The following is a 22,386-nucleotide window of genomic DNA, read 5'->3' as shown; positions in this document are numbered from 1 at the left end:
ATGCTGACTATCCTTAATCAGTCCCTGTCTATCCAAATACTCATATATCCAGTCCCTGAGAACATCTTCCAATAACTTTTCCACTACTGATGTCAGACTCACCAGCCTATAATTTCCTGGTTTATGTTTGGAGCCTTTCTTAAACAGCAGAACATTGGTTATCCTCCAATCCTCTGGTACCTCTCCTGTCGCTGAGGATGATTTAAGTATCTCTGCTCGGGCCCCGGTGATTTCTACACAGGATACAAGGGAACACGTTGTCAGACCCTGGAGATTTATCCACCTTGGTTTGCCTCAGGACAGAAAACACCTCCTCCTCTGTAATCTGTTCAGGGCCCATGGAGTTGATGCTGCTTTGTCTCACCTTGACTCTGTGTCCGTCTCCTGAGCAAATACAGATGGAAAAAATATATTTAAGGTCCCCCCCCCATCTGTTTTGGATCCACACATGGATTACCATTCCGATCTTCCAGAGAATCAATTTTGACCCTTACAAGCCGTTATTTTGCTGTTAATATATCTGCAGAATCCCTTAGGATTCAGAATCAGATTTATTACCACCGGCATGTGACGTGAAATTTGTTAACTTAGAAGCAGCAGTTCAATGCAATACATAATCTAGCAGAGAAAAAAACATAATAATAAATAACATTTTTAAAATAATAATAATAAATATACAAGTAAATCAATTATATATATTGAATAGATTTTAAAAATGTGCAAAAACAGAAATACTGTATATTAAAGAAAAAATGAGGTAGTGTCGAAAGATTCAATGTCCATTTAGGAATCGGATGGCGGAGGGGAAGAAGCTGTTCCTGAATCGCTGAGTGTGAGCCTTCAGGCTTCTGTACCTCCTCCCTGATGGTAACAGTGAGAAAAGGGCATGCCCTGGGTGCTGGGGGTCCTTAATAATGGACACCGCCTTTCTGAGACACCGCTCCCTGAAGATGTCCTGGGTACTTTGTAGGCTAGTGCCCAAGATGGAGCTGACTAGATTTACAACCCTCTGCAGCGCCTTTCAGTCCTGTGCAGTAGCCCCTCCATACCAGACAGTGATGCAGCCTGTCAGAATGCTCTCCATGGTACAACTATAGAAGTTTTTGAGTGTATTTGTTGACGTGCCAAATCGCTTCAAACTCCTAATGAAGTATAGCCGCTGTCTTGCCTTCTTTATAACCACATCAATGTGTTGGAGCCAGGTCAGATCCTTAGAGATCTTGACACCCAGGAACTTGAAGCTGCTCACTCTCTCCACTTCTGATCCCTCTATGAGGACTGGTATGTGTTCTTTCATCTTGCCCTTCCTGAAGTCCACAATCAGCTCTTTCGTCTTACTGACATTGAGTGCCAGGTTGTTGCTGTGGCACCACTCCACTAGTTGGTATATCTCACTCCTGTACACCCTCTCATCACCACCTGAGATTCTACCAACAATGGTTGTATCGTCAGCAAATTTATAGATTCTCTTTCACCTTGCTTGCCAGGGCAACCTCATGCCTTCTGTTAGCCCTCCTGATATCCTTAAGAGTTCTCTTGCATTTCTTGTAAGCACCTCACTTGTCCCTGCTGCCGGTACCTGCTGTGCACCCTCCTTTTTTCCCAACCAGGGCCTCAATATCTCTTGAAAGGGTCCCTAAACCTGTTATTTTTATCTTTCATTCTGACAGGCACATACAAGCTTTGCACTCTCAAAGTTTCACTTTTGAGGCCTCCCACTTACCGAGTAGACCTTTGTCAGAAACCAGCCTGTCCCAGTCCACACTTGCCAGATCCTTTCTGATACCATCAAAATTGGCCCCTCTCCAGTTTAGAATCTCAGCCCGTGGACCAGACCCGACTTTTTGAATGGCTGAGGGGAAGTAGCTGATCCTAAACCTGGTGGTGGGGTACTTTGGGCTTCTGTCCCTCTGGCCTGATGGGAGCTAGGAGAAGATGGCATGGGCCAGAAGATGGGGATCTTTGATGATGGACGTTGCCTCCTGTAGATGCTACTGAGGGTGGGGAGGGGTGTGCCAGTGACGTATTGGGCTGAGCTCCGAAGGGTGGTTGGGGCAAGTACTTTAACAGCATTTAAAAGGGACCTGGGCAGGAAACGTTCAGAGGGAATTTGACCGGACACGGGCAAATGGACATCTTATTCAGCTTGACTTCTCACACGAAGTCATAGAGCAATACAGCACAGAAAGGCCCTTTGGCCCATCTAGTCCATGCTGAGCTATTATTCTGCCTACTCCCATCGACCATCTCCATCCAGACCCCTCCCATCCATGTACCTATCCACTTACATGTTACAGTCAAACCCACATCCACCACTTGTGCTGGCGGCTTGATCCGCACTCTCTCCACCCCTTGAGTGAAGGGGCTCCCCCTCAGGTTCCCCTTAATTATTTCACCTTTCACACTTAACCCATGACCTCCGGTCGTAGTCCCACCCAACCTCAGTGGAAAATGCCTGCTTGTATTTATACTTTATACTTCATTGTCGCCAAACAATTGATACTAGAACGTACAATCATCACAGCGATATTTGACTCTGCGCTTCCCACTCCCTGGATTACAAATACTAAATATTAAAAATAGTAAAAATTAGTAAATTTTAAAAATTTAAATTATAAATAGAAAATAGAAAAATGGGAAGTAAGGTAGTGCAAAAAAACCGAGAGGCAGGTCGGGATATTTGGAGGGTACGGCCCAGATCCGGGTCGGGATCCGTTCAGCAGTCTTACCACAGTTAGAAAGAAGCTGTTCCCAAATCTGTCCGTACGAGTCTTCAAGCTCCTGAGCCTTCTCCCAGAGGGAAGAGGGACGAAAAGTGTGTTGGCTGGGTGCGTCGTGTCCTTGATTATCCTGGCAGCGCTGCTCCGACAGTGTGCGGCGTAAAGTACTTACTCTGTCTATACCCCTCAGAATCTATCAAACCCCTCTCAATATTCTACATTCTAAGGAGTAAGTCCTGACCTAGTCAATCTTTCCTTATAACTCAGGTCCTCCAGACCCGGCAACATCCTTGTAAATTTTCTCTGCACTCTTTCAACCTTGTTTACACCTTTCCTGCAGGTAGGTGGCCAAATTTGCACACAATACTCCAAATTAGGCCTCACCGAGGACTTATACAACTTCAACATAACATCCCATCTCCTGTACTCAGTACTTTGATTTATGAAGGCCAATGTACCAAAAGCTCTCGTTACAACCCTTTCTAGCTGTGACGCACCTGAAACCCCGTTGGTTTCCTCGGCTGCGTGAGTCGAGGGGATACACACTCCAGTTCCGCCAAAACCCGTGAGATTGAGACGACTCTCTCACCCCAAAACCCCGGTTTGTGTGGATGCTGTGTCATTTGCTACCCTGATCCAAAATTTAACGCATCCGTTAGTCTTGCGAGACCATGGATCTGCGCCTGGAAGGTCTTCACTCTCCAGGGCGCAGGCCTGGGTGAGGTTGTTTGGAAGACCAGCAGTTGCCCACGCTGCAAGTCTCCCCTCTCCACGACACCAATGTTGTCCAAGGGAAGGGCATTAGGACCCATACAGCTTGGCACCAGTGTCATTGCAGAGCAATGTGTGGTTAAGTGCCTTGCTCAAGGACACAACACGTTCCCTCGGCTGGGGCTCGAACTCACGACCTTCAGGTCGCTAGTCCAATGCCTTAACCACTTGGCCACGTGTCCAGATTAGCGTCACAAAATACCGGACAGCACACTGCATACGATTAAAGGACTTATATTTATGAATCTTAACTTAACTAAAGGGTTAGTAAGGCAAAACGAAACAAAAGGCCCCACGATAATTAAACAGTCAAACGTGCACAAGTTAGAGCTCACCGTCCTCTGTCAATCTCGGCAGCTGGCTCCATGGAATCGCGGTCCCGCTCCGGGCCGAATCTTGTGACTGGTTCTCCCCATTGCATCTTCTCTTCATCTCCCACCAAGCACAAAAAAAACCCAAGAGCTACCTTAGTGTCCCTCACAAAAGCTCTGCGTGACCCCCCCAGTGTTCTCGCAAACCTTCTCCGAGTTCCACCATCTTAATCAGATGGTGAACCGTTCCTCTAATTGAAATGCCTACAGCGTAGCAGTAAAACTGTGAACCCGGGAGTTACGCACTTCATCCCCTGTATTCCCAGATCCCTCTGTCCCACCACACTCCTCAGTGCCCGACCTTCCACCGTGTAAGTCTTACCCTGGTTGGTCCTCCCAAAGCGCAACACCTCGCCCTTGTCTGCATTAAGTTCCATCTGCCAACTTTCAGCCCATTTTTCCAGCTGGTCCAGATCCTGCTGCAAGGCATCGATCTCTCACTCTCCACTACTTGGTGTCGTCCACAAACTTACTGATCCAGTTAACCACGTTGTCATCCGGGTCTCATTACGACCCTATCTACCTGTAATGGCAGATGGACTTCTTGGCCTCACGATCTACCTCTTTGTTGCCCTTGCACCGTATTGCCTGCCTGCTCGGCACTTTCTCCGTAACTGAGCCACTTCAATCTGCATTCTGTTTTTGTTGCACGACCTCGTTGTGGTTGGTATTCGGAATGATCTGTCTGGGAGGGCTCGCAGCTCAGAAGTTTCTCACTGTGTCTCGGAGCAATTGACGGTAATAAAACAGATCTAATCCTTTAACAGGTTAAAGCGGACTAACCCTGCTCCGCTGCTCTCCAAGGCCTGTCGTCGACTATAGACCGTGTGGCATGCTGTAAACGTCGTGTCGCTCAATGGAGTGTCATCGAAGAGATAAAAGTGAAAGTCAAAGTTAAATTTATTATCAAAAATGCCATATTCTACCTTGAGAGTCGTGAGCCCTGCAGGCCTCTACGGTTTGCTGTAGAGCATTGGGCTTTTAGATTTCTCGAGCTCCCATATTTACTAATTCTTGTCTTAACTAGAGTCGCTAAACCCTTATACTTTCTGTTTAATCCTGTCAAGTTAATTGTGACTGGCACGGGTTTTCCTGTGTACTGTGAATACTTAAAGCGGACTCCTGATTAGTGCTTACCGCGGGGTCCTTGTTTTGAGAATGATCGTCTCACAGTGTCGCTCGGTTGTGCCACCGATGTTCTGTTGGAATTGCTATGTATAAGCTCTTGTTTCTGCCCCTATAATTCCTCACACCTTGGTTCAACCATTGCCAGTGCTTACCATGACACTTGAGAGATTAATCTTCTTATAGACCTTTACAAGAAAATAGAGAAAGACAAGAATTTACCAATAAATGACTAATTGCAAAAGAGAAAAACTGTGCAAATAAAACGTTTACTGAGAACAAGGGCTCTGAAGGGTTCTTGAAGAAGAGTCTATAGGTGTGGATAAAGTTTCAAGGGTCAATTTTGTTCACCATATATACTTGGTTGGGTTGAGTTGTTCTCCGATCTTGGCAATTTGCTTGCAAACGTTTTGTCCCCAAACGAGGAGATGTTGTCAGTGCGCTGTTGATTGTGGTGTGCCCTCTGAATGCCTGGCCTTTCAATACTCACCAATCAGTTGATTGGACGCCATTACAGAAACTCAGATGCGATGTGAGGAGGAAGTCTCGTCGCTGATGGGCTGTGTTGTGAAATATCTCTGAAGTGACGGCCCGACTGCTCCAAGAGCACAGAGTTTCGGCCGGGCGCAAACCAACAGCAACTCCGAAGAGAGTGCCCTGCAGACCAAACGAAGGAACCAGGCTAATGGACAAGAACAATGTGTTCTACAAAATCCAGTGTGGGGACTGAAGCAAGTATCACATTGGCCAAACTCAGAGAAAACTATTCGCTACGAGCCATGAACATCAGCTGGCCGTGAAGCGACATGACCAACTCCCCCTAGTCTCCAGCCATGAAGACCGAGAGCGGCACGAATTCGACTGGGCATCAGCGAAAGCCATGGCACGAGCCAACACCTGGCATGCAGGAGCACACCACAGAATGGACGTGAAGACCCTGGTCCCATTTATGAGCCGATGCAGGCAAAATTCCAGACCCACAATGCACAACATTCACCCAGGCAACCAATCACCCCCCCCCCGCCACGTCGCAACCGAGTTCCAGCTGTAAGTATTCAGAGGACACACCACGACTGATGACGTCTCTTCACATGGTGAAGAAAATTTTGCAAGTCGCTTGCCAAGATCGGACAGCGACTCAACCCGACCACCAACCACTCGAGCCGTACATGTTCCAAATGATTTCCAACGTTTACGTACATTGGAAATTTGCTGTGGGGTGTCAGTCAGGGTGTGACATGCAACAAACAGAACAGCATTCAACAATCATAAACAACAAATCATTATATAAAATAGACAATAGACAATAGGTGCAGGAGTAGGCCATTCAGCCCTTCGAGCCAGCCCGCCATTCATTGTGATCATGGCTGATCATCCACTATCAGTATCCAGTTCCTGCCTTATCCCCATAACCTTTGATTCCGCTATCTTTAAGAACTCTAGCCATCTCTTTCTTGAAAGCATCCAGAGACTTGGCCTCCACAGTCTTCCGTATATCCACCACTCCCTGGGTGAAAAAGTTTTTCCTCAACTCCGTTCTAAATGGCCTACCCCTTATTCTTAAACTGTGGCCTCTGGTTCTGCACTCACCCATCAGCGGGAACATGCTTCCTGCCTCCAGCGTGTCCAATCCCTTAATAATTTTATATGTTTCAATCAGATCCCCTCTCAGCCTTCTAAATTCCAGTGTATACAAGCCCAGTCGCTCCAATCTTTCGACATATCACAGTCCCGCCATCCCGGGAATTAACCTCGTGAACCTGCGCTGCACTCCCTCAATAGCAAGAATGTCCTTCCTCAAATTTGGAGACCAAAACTGCACACAGTACTCCAGGTGTGGTCTCACCAGGGCCCTATACAGCTGCAGAAGGACCTCTTTGCTCTTATATTCAATTCCCCTTGTTATGAAGGCCAGCATGCCATTAGCTTTCTTCACTGCCTGCTGTACTTGCATGCTTACTTTCAGTGACTAATGTACAAGAACACCTAGATCTCGTTGTGCTTCCCCTTTTCCTAACTTGACTCCATTTAGATAATAATATGCCTTCCCATTCTTACCACCAAAGTGGATAACCACACATTTATCCATATTAAACTGCATCTGCCATGCATCTGCCCACTCACCCAGCCTATCCAAGTCACCCTGTATTCTCATAACATCCTCCTCACATTTCACACTGCCACCCAGCTTAAAAATAAAGTTAGGGGTTAAAATATGGACATGGAATAAAATGTGCATAAATACATCAAACCCAGCATGAATTTACAATGTAAACATTATAAAAAGTGGTTTGAATTGTTTACTTGGGTAATAGAGGGGGGTGGGGAGGAGGCTAACTAGAATGGTTGATCAGATTAACTGCCCAGGGGAAGAAACTTTTAAGATGGTGTGAAGCTTTTGTTTTAAAAGCCCTATAGAGCTTTTGGGAAAGGCAGTTTGCAGAGTGGGTCGCAATGATTTGTCCTGCCCACGTCTTCGCCCTGGACGCACAGAAGTGGCGCAGAGTTGGCAGACTGTGGCCAACGACCTTTCCACCGGGGTGACGGTTCGCTGTGGTTTTCACGTATTGTGAGAGGGGTACCGCACCAAACCAGACAGAAATGGCTGACGTGAGGATGCTCCCTACAGCAGCAGTGTAGACCTGCACCGGTATGTTCTAAGGAAGATGGAATTTCGCTGAGTGCCTCCTCAGTCATGCGAGTTCTCGTTTCTGGCGCCTGTTCTCGGCGACTGAGAAATCCTCCCCCACCCCCCACCCCATCTCCGGTGCTCAGCGGACACGTTGGCAGAATCCCAGAGAGCTCTCTCCTCCTGCCTGCCCTGTTAACACACACCCGTCTTCATTACCAGCACCCAAGTTCCAGTGGTTGCCTGGGCATTCACGCCCAGGGTATAAGCGTCTTTCCTTAATGTACACACCTCCGAGAGGTCCACAACCTTTTCGTAGGGTTTGGAGGCTTTGTGTGTCTCAATGACCTGGAGAGCTGTGCTGGCTGGAGTCAGGGCTTTCTGCTTTGGCTCTTGGTAGGGTCACCCATGCCAAACAGGGTCAAAGGGTAGAGGTCAGACTAAGAGTGGTCCACCAGTCCTCCAGGTTCAGGGCTAACAACCTTAATTGAGTTAGAGACATAGAAAAGTACAGCATAGAAACAGGCCCTTCGGCCCATCTAGTCCATGCTAAATCATTTAAACTGCCTACTCCCATCCACCTGCACTGGGATCACACCCCTCCATATTCTTCCCCTCCATGTACCTATCCAAACTTCTCGTAAACATTGACATCGAGCTCACGTCCACCACTTGTGCTGTCAGCTCGTTCCACCCTCTGAGTGAAGAAGTTCCCCTTCAACTTCTCACCTTTCACCCTTAACCCATGACCTCCGGTTGTAGTCCCACCCAACCCCAGTGAGCAAAGCCTGCTTGCATTTACCCTATCTATACCCCCTCATGCTTTTACACATCTCTATCATGAGGTAATGTTGCAGCTCTATAAAACCCCGGTCAGACCACACTGGGAGTATTGTGTTCAGTCCTGGTCACCTTATTACAGGAGGGATGTGGAAGTTTTAGAGAGGAAGCAGAGGAGATTTACCAGGATCAGAAACAAGTTTAATATGTCATGAAATTTACTTTGCATCGGCGGTACAATGCAATACATGATAAATATAGAAACAGAGCTGAATTACAGTAAGTACGTTTGTATATATATATATATATATATATATATATATATATATATATACTGTTGGCAGAGGGGAAGAAGCTGCTCCTGAACCGTTGAGTCTGTGTCTTGGCTTCTGTACCTCCTCCCTGATGGTAGCAATGAGAAGAGGGCATGTCCTGGGTGATGAGGGTCCGTAACGATGGACGCTGCCTTTCTGAGGCATCGATCCTTGAAGATGTCCTGGATACTACGGAGGCCGGTGCCCATGATGGAGCTGACTGAGTTTACAACTCTCTGCAGTTTATTTCAATCCTGTGCAGTAGCCTCAGCGTCGCCCCCCCCCAACAAACCAGATGGTGATGCAGCCAGTTAGAATGCTTCCCATGGTACATCTGTGCAAGCGTTTGAGTGTTTTCAGTGACAGACCAAATCTCCCCAGACTCTTAACGAGATATAGCCACTGTCGTGCCTTCTTTGTGTCTGCATGGAGATGTTGGGACCAGGTTGGATCCTCAGAGATCCTGATGCCCAAGAACTTGAAACTGCTCACTCTCTCCACTTCTGATCCCTCTATGAGGACTCGTGTGTGTTCACTCATCTTACTCTACCTCAATGAATACTTTTCTTCGGTATTCACCAGTGAGAGGGAACTTGATGATGGTGAGGACAATATGAGTGAGGTTGATGTTCTGGAGCATGTTGATATTAAGGGAGAGGAGGTGTTAGAGTTGTTAAAATAAGTCCCCGGGACCTGATGGAATATTCCCCAGGCTGCTCCACGAGGCGAGGGAAGAGATTGCAGAGCCTTTGGCTAGGATCTTTATGTCCTCATTATCCACAGGAATGGTACTGGAGGATTGGAGGGAGGTGAATGTTGTCTTCTTGTTCAAGAAAGGTAGTAGGGATAGTCTGGGTAATTATAGACCAATGAGCCTTACGTCTGTGGTGGGAAAGCTGTTGGAAAAGATTCTTAGAGATAGGATCTCTGGGCATTTAGAGAATCATGGTCTGATCAGGGACAGTCAGCATGGCTTTGTGAAGGGCAGATCGTGTCTAACAAGCCTGATAGAGTTCTTTGAGGAGGTGACCAGGGATATAGATTAGGGTAGTGCAGTGGATGTGATCTAAATGGATTTTAGTAAGGCATTTGACAAGGTTCCACACGGTAGGCTTATTCAGGAAGTCAGAAGGCATGGGATCCAGGGAAGTTTGGCCAGGTGGATTCAGAATTGGCTTGCCTGCAGAAGGCAGAGGGTGGTGGTGGAGGGAGTACATTCAGATTGGAGGATTGTGACTAGTGGTGTCCCACAAGGATCTGTTCTGGGACCTCTACTTTTCGTGATTTTTATTAACGACCTGGATGTGAGGGTAGAGGGGTGGGTTGGCAAGTTTGCAGACGACACAAAGATTGGTGTTTTAGATAGTGTAGAGGATTGTCGAAGATTGCAGAGAGACATTGATAGGATGCAGAAGTGGGCTGAGAAGTGGCAGATGGAGTTCAACCTGGAGAAGTGTGAGGTGGTACACTTTGGAAGGACAAACTCCAAGGCAGAGTACAAAGTAAATGGCAGGATACTCGGTAGTGTGGAGGAGCAGGGGGATCTCGGGGTACATGTCCACAGATCCCTGAAAGTTGCCTCACAGGTGGATAGGGTAGTTAAGAAAGCTTATGGGGTGTTAGTTTTCATAAGTCGAGGGGTAGAGTTTAAGAGTCGCGAGGTAATGATGCAGCTCTATAAAACTCCAGTTAGGCCACACTTGGAGTACTGTGTCCAGTTCTGGTCATCTCACTATAGGAAGGATGTGGAAGCATTGGAAAAAGTGCAGAGGAGATTTACCAGGATGCTGCCTGGTTTAGAGAGTACGCATTATGATCAGAGATTAAGGGAGCTAGGGCTTTACTCTTTGTAGAGAAGGAGGATGAGAGGAGACATGATAGAGGTGTACAAGATAATAAGAGGAATAGATAGAGTGGATAGCCAGCGCCTCTTCCCCAGGGCACCACTGCTCAATACAAGGGGACATGGCTTTACGATAAGGGGTGGGAAGTTCAAGGGGGATATTAGAGGAAGGTGTTTTACTCAGAGAGTGGTTGGTGTGTGGAATACACTGCCTGAGTCAGTGGTGGAGGCAGATACACTAGTGAAGTTTAAGAGACTACTAGACAGGTATATGGAGGAATCTAAGGTGGGGGGTTATATGGGAGGCAGGGTTTGAAGTTGGGCACAACATTGTGGGCCGAAGGGCCTGCACTGTGATGTAATGCTCTCTGTTCTCTGAGGAGTCAAGGTCCCACCAACATAAGAACATAGGAAATAGGAGCAGGAGTCGGCCATTTGGCCCGTCGAGCCTGCCCTGCCATTCAATAAGGTTATGGCCGATCTGACCATGGATACATCTCCACCTCCCTGCCTTTTCCCCATAGCCCTTAATTCCCCTACTATGCAAAAATCTATCCAACCTTGTCTTAAATATATTTAGTGAAGAAGCCTCCACTGCTTCACTGGGCAGAGAATTCCACAGATTCACCACTCTCTGGGAAAAGCAGTTCCTCCTCATCTCCATCTTAAATCTACTCCCCCGAATCTTGAGGCTTTGTTCCCTAGTTCTAGTCTCACCCGCCAGTGGAAACAACTTTCCTGCCTCTGTCTTATCTATTCCCTTCATGATTTTATATGTTTCTATAGGATCTATAAATAAAATTTGACCTAGAGAAAATTAATTACTGTATACAGAACAATAATCTCCCTGTATCTGTTTGGGGTCTCCCTCGGCGAGTACACACGCCCAGCCCGCGAACACGCGTCCTTTCAACCTCTGTAAAACGTCAGAGCGGACGCTCTGAGCTGCGTGTATCTTTTTCTGTTCCCAAGACTGAGGAACTTGTCATCGGGACCTTGGGGACAGGGAGTTCCTGTTGGCATCTCGGTCTTTGACACGTTCGGATACGTCCGCGCTGGGTGTCAGCTCTCCGGCCGTTCCGCTGGTCAGTTCCTGCAGTCGGTCTCGGGACGGGACCCCTCAGTCCCACCCCGGTCTGTCCCCCAGCTTCCACAGACCCATCCACAGAGCTCGGTTGCGGGAAGAGGTCGCGGACTCCAGGGCCGGTGAATCCCTCCCGGCGAGGGTGTGCACCGTCGGATCAACGGGGGGGTGGGGGTTATCGTGCGCTGGAGAGAGAGGATGTCGTGCGCTGGAGAGAGGGGGTGTCGTGCGCTGGGGAGAGGGAGTGTCGTGCGCTGGGGAGAGGAGGTGTCGTGCGCTGGAGGGAGGGGTGTCGTGCGCTGGGGAGAGGGGGTGTCGTGCGCTGGGGAGAAGGGGTGTCGTGCGCTGGGGAGAGGGGGTGTCGTGCGCTGGAGGGAGGGGGTGTCGTGCGCTGGGGAGAGGGGGTATCGTGTGCTGGGGAGAGGGGCTGTCGTGCGCTGAGGAGAGGGGGTGTCGTGCGCTGCTTGAGTAATTCTTTGCGAGATTTTAGGTCTGTGCGTGTTTGGGTTCTTTGAATTTGGAGCGTTTTGTGAACGTATGTTTTCTGCGTGTGCGTGTGCGCGCGAGAGAGAGAGAACGCGAGAAGAGAGACAGAGAAACTGAGAGATGCAGGTACACACAGAGAAAGACGCTGAGAGAGACACGAATAGACAGAGAGGGAGATAGACACACAGGCGGAGAGAGAGAGAGACAACACACACACACACACACACACACACACACACACACACACACACGAGAATGTATGTCCTAACAGTCTGGGTCTGTATGTGACGGCAGTCCACCCTTACCCGGTCTGGCTCTATATCTCACTCCAGTCTGTCCTTACCCGGGCGGAATATAAGGTGTTACTCCTCCACCCTGGGGGCGGCCTCATCGCGGCACAAGAGGAGCCCATGACCCAACATGCTGGAACGGGAATGGGGATGGGAATGAAAGCGTTTGGCCACGGGGAGGTTCCGCTTTCGGCGGATGGAAATGGAGCGGAGGTGCCCAATGAAGCGGTCCCCCAACTTGCGACGTGTCTGGCCAATGTACAGGAGGCCTCGCCGAGAGCTCCAGACACAATGCTAATGTATGCACACTATATTCCATGTCCATATGCTAATTTATGCACGTTTTATTTCATGTCCATACTTTCACCTCTAACTTTAGTTGTACATAATTCTTTATTGTTGTTATGTTGTTGTTTTTTTTGTTGTTTCATGTGGCACCCTGACCAACACCACAGCAAATCCCTGATCCTTGTAAATGTGCATGGCATACAAAGCTGAACTTTGATACTTGATCCTGGATTCTTTATCTGCACCTACAGATTCACTTTAAAGAACCCTTTAACATGTATATGCTCAGTATTTTTAAAAAAGTTTACATAACTTGCCTTCTTTTGCACATTGGTTGTTTGTAGTCTTTGTTTATGTGTAATATTTTTTGGTAAGTTCTATTGTATTTCTTTATTTTCTTGTAAATGTCTGCAAGAAAATTAATCTCCCAGGTGACCAGTCCTGGTGAGTGCTGGCAGTGACTGAGCCCAGGTGCAGAGAAACGATAGACTCCCACATAGGGACGGAAACAAGAGTTTATACATAGGAATTCCAACAGAACACCGGCAGTTCGACCAGGCGACACTGTGAGATGATGATTCTCAAAACAAGGACCCCGCGATAAGTAGTAACCGGGAGTCCACTTTAAATAATCACAGTACACGGAAAACCCGCGTCAGTCGCAGTTAACTTGACAAGATTAAACAGAAGGCACAATGGCTTAACAACTCTAGTTAGGACAAGAATTAGTAAATACGGGTGCTCGAGAAATCTAAAAGCCCAACACTCCACAGCAAACCGCAAAGGTCTGCAGGGCTCACAAACCTCAAGGTAGAATATGGTAACTTTGCTGATAAATTTTACTTTGACTTTCACTTTTACCTCTACATTGTCACTCCATTGAGGGGACACGGTGTTTACAGCATGCCGCACGGTCTATAGTCGACGACAGGCCCGGGAGAGCAGCGGAGAAGGGTCGGTCCGCTATAACCTGTCAAAGGACCGTCACCTGCACAGTGATAAAGTTCACCAGCTGGGCCGAATAGCCGGTTCCAAAATTTAGAATTGTTTAATGTCATTTCCAGTACACAAGTGTAAAAGAGAACAACATAATTGTTACTCCGGATCCGATCCATCACAGAGAAAAATCGATGTAAGATAAAGAACACAACAATAATAATAATTACAAAAAACACAATAAATATAAACACCTAAGATTGCCCATAAGATGACGCCAGGCACGGGAGCTGACTGTATAACGTTGAGTCTGTGACGGGCCCATACTCTCGTCAGGTGCATGCAAGCTTTTGCACCAGTTACAAATCTTTAATCGGTTATAAACCGGCAGGAGACCGGTAGCACCTCGGGAAGCGCAGTCTCCAACACCGGCTACCGGCTACCGAGGGCATGGACTGGAATTGTCTCGGCCACGATCAAGAGCAGGGCCGAACCCTGTCGGGGTTCGAGGTGGGTCGGTGTGGGGAGGGGCGGGGAGACTCTACATAAACCAACTTTCTCAAGTTATGTCACTTCCTTCCAGGGTTCAATATGAAGACGATTCAGTGGTTCGGTCTCGCCCTCCTGCTCTACCCTAGTCCCGGTGAGTGGGACCTCCGAGCGGGGGGCGTGGGGAGGGGGGAATAGAATTTTCAGGTGTGGCACTGCGGGAGGCCCTGGGGCAAAGACGCAGCCTGACGGTTCAGGAGATTACAGCACTGCAGGAGGGGGCGGTGAGGAGGGAGAGCTGCGGGAGGGCTGGTGAAGAGGGAGCGCTGCGGGAGGTAGAGGTGAAGAAGGAGCGCCACATGTGAGAGCGGTGAGGAGGGAGAGCTGTGGGAGGGGCGGGGAGGAGGGAGCGTTGCGAGAGGGGGAGGTAAAGAGGGAGCGCCACATGTGAGAGCAGTGAGGAGGGAGCGCTGCTGGACGGGTGGTGAGGAGGGAGCGCTGCGGGAGGGGCAGTGAGGAGGGAGCGCTGCTGGACGGGCGGTGAGGAGGGAGCGCTGCGGGAGGGACGGTGAGGAGGGAGCGCTGCGGGAGGGGGAGGTAAAGAGGGAGCGCCACATATGAGAGCGGTGAGGAGGGAACGCTGCTGGACGGGTGGTGAGGAGGGAGCGCTGCGGGAGAGGCGGTGAGGAGGGAGCGCCACTGACTCCTCCTGTCTGGGGAGCTCTGCCAAATCTCCGTAGCTAAGACAAGTAATTTCTGTGAATGAAGTATATTTTAAGTATTTTGAAGTATAGAGATCGGCCCATCGTGTCTGATTTAACCCTATTTTCCCCGTAATCTTTGATGCCCTGACTAATCAAGAACGTCGGCTTTAAATAACAGCCGTCTGCGGCAATGACTAAAGAAATTCCTCCTCATCTGAACGGACCTGCCTGTATCCTGAGGCCGTGCCCTCTGGTCCTAGACTCTCCCACTATAAAAAGCATAAAGATCGTTCAAACCAGACAGAAATCGAGATGATAGAACTTCTATCTGTCTGTTCTGGGAGAGGTAGAGACCCTGAGAGGCTTCTGTTGGCCAGACCTGTGTCAACTCTGACCCCGCGACTCAACCAGACGAGATAACTTCACTCAACTTCACTTGCCCCATCGCTGAACTGTTCCCACAACCTATGGATTCAGTTTCAAAGACTCTTCACGTCATGTTCTCGATTCTTATTAATGTCAGTGTTATTAATATTATTTTCTCTCTTCTGCACACTGGCTATTAGTCGGTCTTGTGTGCGGTCTGTCCTTGATTCTATTGATCATAAGGCAAGATATAGGAGCAGAAGCAGGCCATTCGGCCCATCGAGTCTGTTCCACCATTCAGTCATGGGCTGATCCAATTCTCCCAGTCACCCCACTCCCCTGCCTTCTCCCCAAACCCTTTGATGCCCTGGCTAATCAAGAACCTATCTATCTCTGCCTTAACTGCGCCCAGTGACTTGGCCTCCACAGCCGCTCCTGGCAACAAATTCCACAGATTTACCACCCCCTGACTAAAGTAATTTCTCTGCATCTCAGTTCTAAATGGACGTCCTTCAATCCTGAAGTCTTGTCCTTTTGTCCTAGACTTACCATGGGAAATAACTTTGCCATATCTAATCTGTTCAGGGCTTTTAACATTTGGAATGTTTCTATGAGATTCCCCCCTCATTCTCCTGAACTCCAGGGAATACAGCCCAAGAGATGCCAGACGTTCCTCATACAGTAACCCTTTCATTCCTGGGAACATTCCCGTGAATCTTCTCTGAACCCTCTCCAATGTCAGTATATCCTTTCTAAAATAAAGAGCCCGAAACTGCACACAATACTCCAAGTGTGGTCTCACGAGTGCCTTATAGAGCCTCAACATCACATCCCTGCTCTTATATTCTATACCTCTAGAAATGAATGCCAACATCGCATTCGCCTTCTTCACAACCGACTCAACCTGGAGGTTAACCTTTAGGGTATCCTGCACAAGGACTCCCAAGTCCCTTTGCATCTCTGCATTTTGAATTCTCTCCCCATCTAAATAATAGTTTGTCCATTTATTTCTTCCACCAAAGTGCATGACCATACACTTTCCAACATTGTATTTCATTTGCCACTTCTTTGCCCATTCCCCTAAACTATCTAAGTCTCTCTGCAGGCTCTCTGTTTCCTCTACACTACCCGCTCCTCCACCTATCTTTGTATCATTAGCAAATTTAGCCACAAATTGATTATTCCCATAGTCCAAATCATTGACCTACATTGTAAAAAGCAGCGGTCCCAACACCGACCCCTGTGGAACTCCACTGGTAACGGGCAGCCAGCCAGAATAGGATCCCTTTATTCCCACTCTCTGTTTCCTGCCTATCAGCCAATGCTCCAACCATGCCAGTAACTTCCCTGTAAATCTATGGGCTCTTATCTTGCTAAGCAGCCTCATGTGTGGCACCTTGTCAAAGGCTTTCTGAAAATCACATTCACTGCATTTCCTTTGTCAACCCTGCTTGTCATTTCCTCAAAAAAATTGCAGTAGGTTTGTCAGGCAGGATCTTCCTTTCAGGAAACCACGCAGGCTTTGGCCTATCTTGTCATGTGCCTCCCGGTACTCCGTAACCTCATCCTTAACAATCGATTCCATCAACTTCCCAACCATTGATGTCAGGCTAACAGGTCTATAGTTTCCTTTCTGCTGCCTCCCACCCTTCTTAAATAGCGGAGTAACACTTGCAATTTTCCAGTCATTGGGTACAATGCCAGAATCTATTGATTCTTGAAAGATCACTGTTAATGCCTCCGCAATCTCTCCAGTTACTTCCTTCAGAACCCGAGGGTGCGTTCCATCAGGTCCAGGAGATTTGTCCACCCTCAGACCATTAAGCTTCCTGAGCACCTTCTCAGTCATAATTTTCACTGCACAAACTTCACTTCCCTGACATGCGGTATACTGCAGGTTTCTTCCACTGTGAAGACTGATGCAGAATATGCATTCAGTTCCTCTGCCATCTCCGCGTCTCTCATTACAATAGCTCCAGCATCATTTTCTATTGGTCCAATATCTACTATCAACTCCCTTTTACCCTACATATACTTAAAAAAAAGCTTTTAGTATCTTCTTTGAAAATGAATCTCAGGGTGACGCGCAAGTACTTTGATAATAAGTTTATTTTGCTCTTTATCTGTGTTTCAGAACTGGTTAGAACCACGCTGGCAGCGTCTGGCATTGAGGTATTCCCGCCTTGGCATTTCCCTCTCCGCGCGCATCGCCAACCCTGTCCCCACCTACGCCCTGACAGAATGGTGGGAGCCGTTCGGCCCATCGAGTCTGTGCAGGATCCCAGCACAGCAATCCGGTTCCGTCTCCGTTCCCCAATCTCAGTCCAATTCCTTTTGGGAAACCCGGATCCGGATTCTACCCCACTCACAGGAGAGATGGCAGAGACTGCAGTCCCGCACATACCTTTTAAACTCGCAGGGATCCCATTTTCAACCCCCGTTCAACCGGCCGTGACCCCATCTCCCGCTCTCGTTCAACCCGCCGGGACCCCGTCTCCCACTGCCTTTAAACCCACCGAGACCCCGTCTCCCGCTCCCGTTCAACCCGCCGGAACCCCGTCTCCAGCTCCCGTTCAACCCACCGGGACCCTGTCTCCAGCTCCCGTTCAACCCGCCGGGACCCCGTCTTCCGCTCCCTTTAAACCCGCTGGGAGCTCGTCTCCCCTCCCGTTCAACCCGCCGGGACCCCGTCTCCCGCTCCCGTTCAATCCGCCGGGACTCCGTCTCCCACTCCCGTTCAAGCCACCGGGACCCCGTCTCCCGCTCCCGTTCAGCCCGTCGGGACTCCGTCTCCCCTCCCATTCAACCCGCTGGGACCCCGTCTCCCGCTCCCTTTAAACCCGCCGGGAGCCCTTCTCCCCTCCCGTTTAACCCGCCGGGAACCCGTCTACCCTCCCGTTCAACCCGCCGGGACCCCGTCTCTCGCTGCCTTAAACCCGCCGGGACCCCGTCTCCAGCTCCCGTTCAACCCGCCGGGACCCCGTCTCCCGCTCCCATTAAACCCGCCGGGAGCCCTTCTCCCCTCCCGTTTAACCCGCCGGGACCCCATCTCCCGCTCCCGTTCAACCCGCCGGGACCCCGTCTCCCGCTGCCTTAAACCCGCACACACTGTATGAACTCTGCGGTTTAAATGAAGATTAGTTAACGTCCTGTGCACAACATCTAACGAATGTGAATTTGGTGCGTTACCGCAGCCAATAGCCCGGAAAATCTCCCTACTCCGCACCAGTTCTGGGTTACCGGGGTGTTGTCTGTACCCGTGACCGTTTCTCGGTGTTTCTCACAGCCGAGGTGTGAAGATTTCCCCTATCACCCCGTCTGTCCGATGGTTCTACGACCCCTGTGTGGCAGTAACGGGATCACGTTCATCAACCTCTGCAGCCTGTGTCTGTACAACTGGTAAGTTACACCGGGTGCCGGGCCCAGCCGGGCCAGGCGGGGGGCCAAGGGGGCTCAGTTTCGCTCTCGTGTCTTGTTGCTCGTTGATCTGCCAAGCATCGCGGGTGTGGGATGTGGGTGACGGAATGTGTGGCCACGCTTGCGGGCTGCCTCCCGAGGCTGTGCTGGTTGTTCACGCGAACACCGCGTTTCGATCGGTAAACTGAGACTGAGGTAGAGGGAGAGAGGCGGAGAGGAGATGGGAGAGGGGAGAGTGGAGGAGGAGTGGGGAGAGGTAGGGGAGATAGGAGAGCAGAGGGGGAAAGGGGCGAGAGGGGAGAGAGAGGGGAGAGAGGAGGGGAAGGGTGAGGAGAGAGGGGAGAAAGAGGAGAGGGAGGGAATGTGAGAGGGAAATGGAAGAGGGGAAATGGAGGGGAGAGGGAGAAGCAGTGGGAAAAGAGGGAGAGAGGCAGTGGGGGGGAGAGGGACTTGGGAGATGGAAGTGGGGAGAGGGAGACAGAAGATGGAGGGGCTGTGGGGAGAATGGAGGTGGAGAGGGGAGAGGGGATGAGAGAAAGGAGAGGAAGGAGGAAGAGGCTGTGAGGAGGGAGATAGAAGGGGGAGAGGGAGATCAGAGATGGAAGTGTTGAGAGGGGTGAGGGAGAGGATGTGGGCAGGGGGAGGTGGAAAGGGGAGCGGGGAGAGGAAGAGGGGAGGGGAGAGGGGAGGGGAGAGGGGAGGGGGAGAAGGAGGGTGAGAGGGGGCGGGGAAAGGGGAGATGGAGAGGGGAGGGGAAGAGGGGAGGGGAAGTGGGGAGGGGGAGAGGGAGGGGGAGGGGAGAGGGGAGAGGGGAGATGGGGAATGGAAGAGGGGAGATGGAGGGGGAGGTGGAAAGGGGAGAGGGAGAGAGGAGGAGAAAAGGGAGGGGAGAAGGGAGAGAGGAGGAGAAAAAGGGGAGGGGAGAGGGAGATGGGAGATGGAGAGGGGAGAGAGGAGAAAGGAGGGGAGAGAAGGGAGGAAAAGGGGAGGGGAAGAGGGGAGGGGAGGGGGAGAAGCGAGAGAGGAGGGGAAGAGGGGAGGGGAGAGAGGAGGGGAAAAGGGGAGGAGAAGAGGGGAGTGGGGAGAGAGGGGGGAGATGTGAGGGGAGAGGGGTGGTAGAAAGGGGAGATGGAAAGCGGAGAGAGGAGAGAGGAGGGGGAAGAGGAGAGGGGGAGAGGGGAGGTGGAGAGGGGAGAGAGGAGAGGAAAAGGGGAGGGGAAGAGGGGTGGCGAGAGGAGAGGGGAGAGGGGAGTGGGGAGAGGGGAGGAGGAAAGGGGAGGGGAGAGGGAGATGGGAGATGGAGAGGGGAGAGAGGAGAGAGGAGGGGAGAGAGGGGAGGAAAAGGGGAGGGGAAGAGGGGAGGGGAGAGGGGAGAAGGGAGAGAGGAGTGGAAGAGGGGAGGGGAGAGGGGAGGTGGAGAGGGACGGTGGAGAGGGGAGGTGGAGAGGGGAGAGAGGAGAGGAAAAGGGGAAGGGAAGAGAGGTGGCGAGAGGGGAGGGGAGAGGGGAGTCGGGAGAGAGGGGGAGAGGGGAGGGGAGAGGGGATGTGAAGATGGGAGATGGAAGAGAGGAGAGAGGAGGGGAGAGGAGAGGAGAAGGGGAGGGGAAAGGGGGAGGGGAGAGGGGTGGTGGAGATGGGAGAGCGGAGGCTGTATAAAAATCGTCAGTGAATCAACAGCTTCCGCTGTGTTTCAGGGGAACCGGCTTCAGGATTAAAATCCTACACGAGGGACAGTGCGATTCGTTGACCGGCCCCACACAGCTCAAAATAAAGCGACCAAAGACATAGAACCCGAGAAGTTTTGGAGACGGGTTTCTGGCGTCCCACAGCAGGAATTAAAGTGCCAAAAAGCAGGAATTAAAGTGTCCCGTCCACCTGACCCTGAGTCCGTGTTGTCAGTGCGGGGATAAGCTTCCTGGCCTCTGCCACACTGAACCCACCAGGATCCCCTCGAGCTTGAATCACCTCAGTGACCGGGCACCAGGGTTGCGGGGAGGAGAGTCCCAGGAACGGGCCCATCAGCCCATCTAGTCCATGCTGAACCATTCAAACTCTCCACTCCCTTCCACCTGCCCTCCACAGTCCCGGTGCCCATGTACCTATCCAAACGTTTAAACCGAGCTTCCACCTCCCACTTCCGCCCTCCGAGTGAAATTTCACCCCACGTTCCCCCTGAACATCTCACCTTTCACCCTTAACCCGTGACCTCTAGTTCTAGTCTCACCCGAACTCGGTGGAAGAGCCTGCCTCGGAAGGAAGGAGTCTCTCTGAACCGGGAACGGCGGCCCCTTGCCCCTTTGGATTCAGACCACACCTCCTTCCTCTCACCCGGAGAAGAAGTGTTAATCTTCATTTGCCTCTCCATTCAATTCCCCATCCCTAACTGTCCTCACGCGGTCAGAAAGGGGATTCCGCAGACGCTGGAAATCCAGAGCAACACACACACACACACACACAAAACTCTGGAGAAACTTGGCAGGTCAGGCAGCGTCTGTGGAGAGGAATAAACCGTCAAGGTTTCGGGCCGAGACCTTTTCAACAGGACAGTCAAAAATTGTTCATCAGATTGTTTTGATGAACTGGCGTCAAAATCAGGTTTATTATGAGATCAGGATTAATCTCACTGACACAGGTCGTAAAATTTGCTGTTTCGCAGCAGCAGAACATTGCAACACATGAAGTACTATAAGTTACAATAAAAAACACATAAATAATTAAATAAATTGTGCAAAATGGCGGGTGGTGGGCTGGAGATTGTACGTCTCTCCCAAAGAAGGTGTAAGGCTTTCCTTCCCTCTGCTAGCCTGCAGGTCACCCTTGGGCGAGGGGTAGCACCTGCTTAGCCTCCCCGATCAGGGTCAAGTGGACCCATGGGGGCAGGCGGTGGATGGTCGTTCGAGCAGCCGGCGCAGATCACAAGTCCTGGTGATGCGACCACTGACGCCAGGCAGACGATCTCTGAGGAGTGTTGATAATGGCTGGGTGGGGTCACCGGTCTGGTGAAGACACTGCCCAGAAGATGGCGATGGCAAACCACGTGTAGAAAAACATTACCAAGAACAATCATGGTCATGGAAAGACCGTGATCACTCACGTCATACGTGTCGTAATGATGATGTCATACAACACAGCACTTAATGATAATGAGTGCAAAAAGTGAGGTAGTGTTCAGTGTCCATTCAGAAATCTGAAGTCAGAGGGGAAGAAGCTGTTCCTGAATCGTTGAGTGTGTGTCTTCAGGCTCCTGTGCCTCCTCCCCCCTCGATGATAGCAATGAGAAGATTGTATCTACTGACCCAATTACCAACTCAAATTAGATACAGTCTTACTATCACTGACGTATGTCCTGAAATTACTTTATCTGGCAAAAGAATGTTGCAAAACATAAAAATATACTTTGTTACATTAAACCACAGAAACCCACACACACCCCTGCCCCTGCATTCCCTCCATCTGACCCTCACCCACGCACACCCCTCCCACTGGATCCCCTCTCCCCTCACACACACACCCCTGGAACTGGCTACCCTCCCCCCACCCACACACACACAACTCCCCCTGGGTCCCATCGCCTTTCAACACCCCCCCCCACTGGGTCCCCTCCCCCCCCACACACACACCTTGCTCTGGGTTTCCTCTGTCCCCACCCACACACACCCCTGCCTCTGCATCCCCTCCATCTGACCCTCAGACATTCACACAGACAAACACCTCCCCCTGGGTCCCCTCTCCTCCACTGTTACCATCTGCCCTCCCCATCTCCCTTATCTGGC

At 50.3% G+C, this 22,386-nt stretch overlaps 1 protein-coding gene across 1 annotated transcript; it reads left to right on the top strand.

The window, feature by feature from the left end:
* The first annotated feature begins 14,225 nt into the window (after window positions 1–14,225).
* LOC140189313 (trypsin inhibitor ClTI-1-like) lies at window positions 14,226–20,462 on the top strand. Its single transcript, XM_072246021.1, has 4 exons — window positions 14,226–14,280; window positions 17,331–17,368; window positions 18,483–18,595; window positions 20,308–20,462. Exons 1-4 carry the CDS (start codon window positions 14,229–14,231, stop codon window positions 20,399–20,401), a joined length of 297 nt encoding a protein of 98 aa, XP_072102122.1. The 5' UTR covers window positions 14,226–14,228; the 3' UTR covers window positions 20,402–20,462.
* Window positions 20,463–22,386: the final 1,924 nt, after the last annotated feature.

Source organism: Mobula birostris, chromosome 28, assembly GCF_030028105.1.
Source record: "Mobula birostris isolate sMobBir1 chromosome 28, sMobBir1.hap1, whole genome shotgun sequence".
NCBI lineage: Eukaryota > Metazoa > Chordata > Chondrichthyes > Myliobatiformes > Myliobatidae > Mobula > Mobula birostris.
The sequence above is the reverse complement of the archived record's forward strand: the minus strand, read 5'-3'. Positions and strand labels throughout refer to the sequence as shown.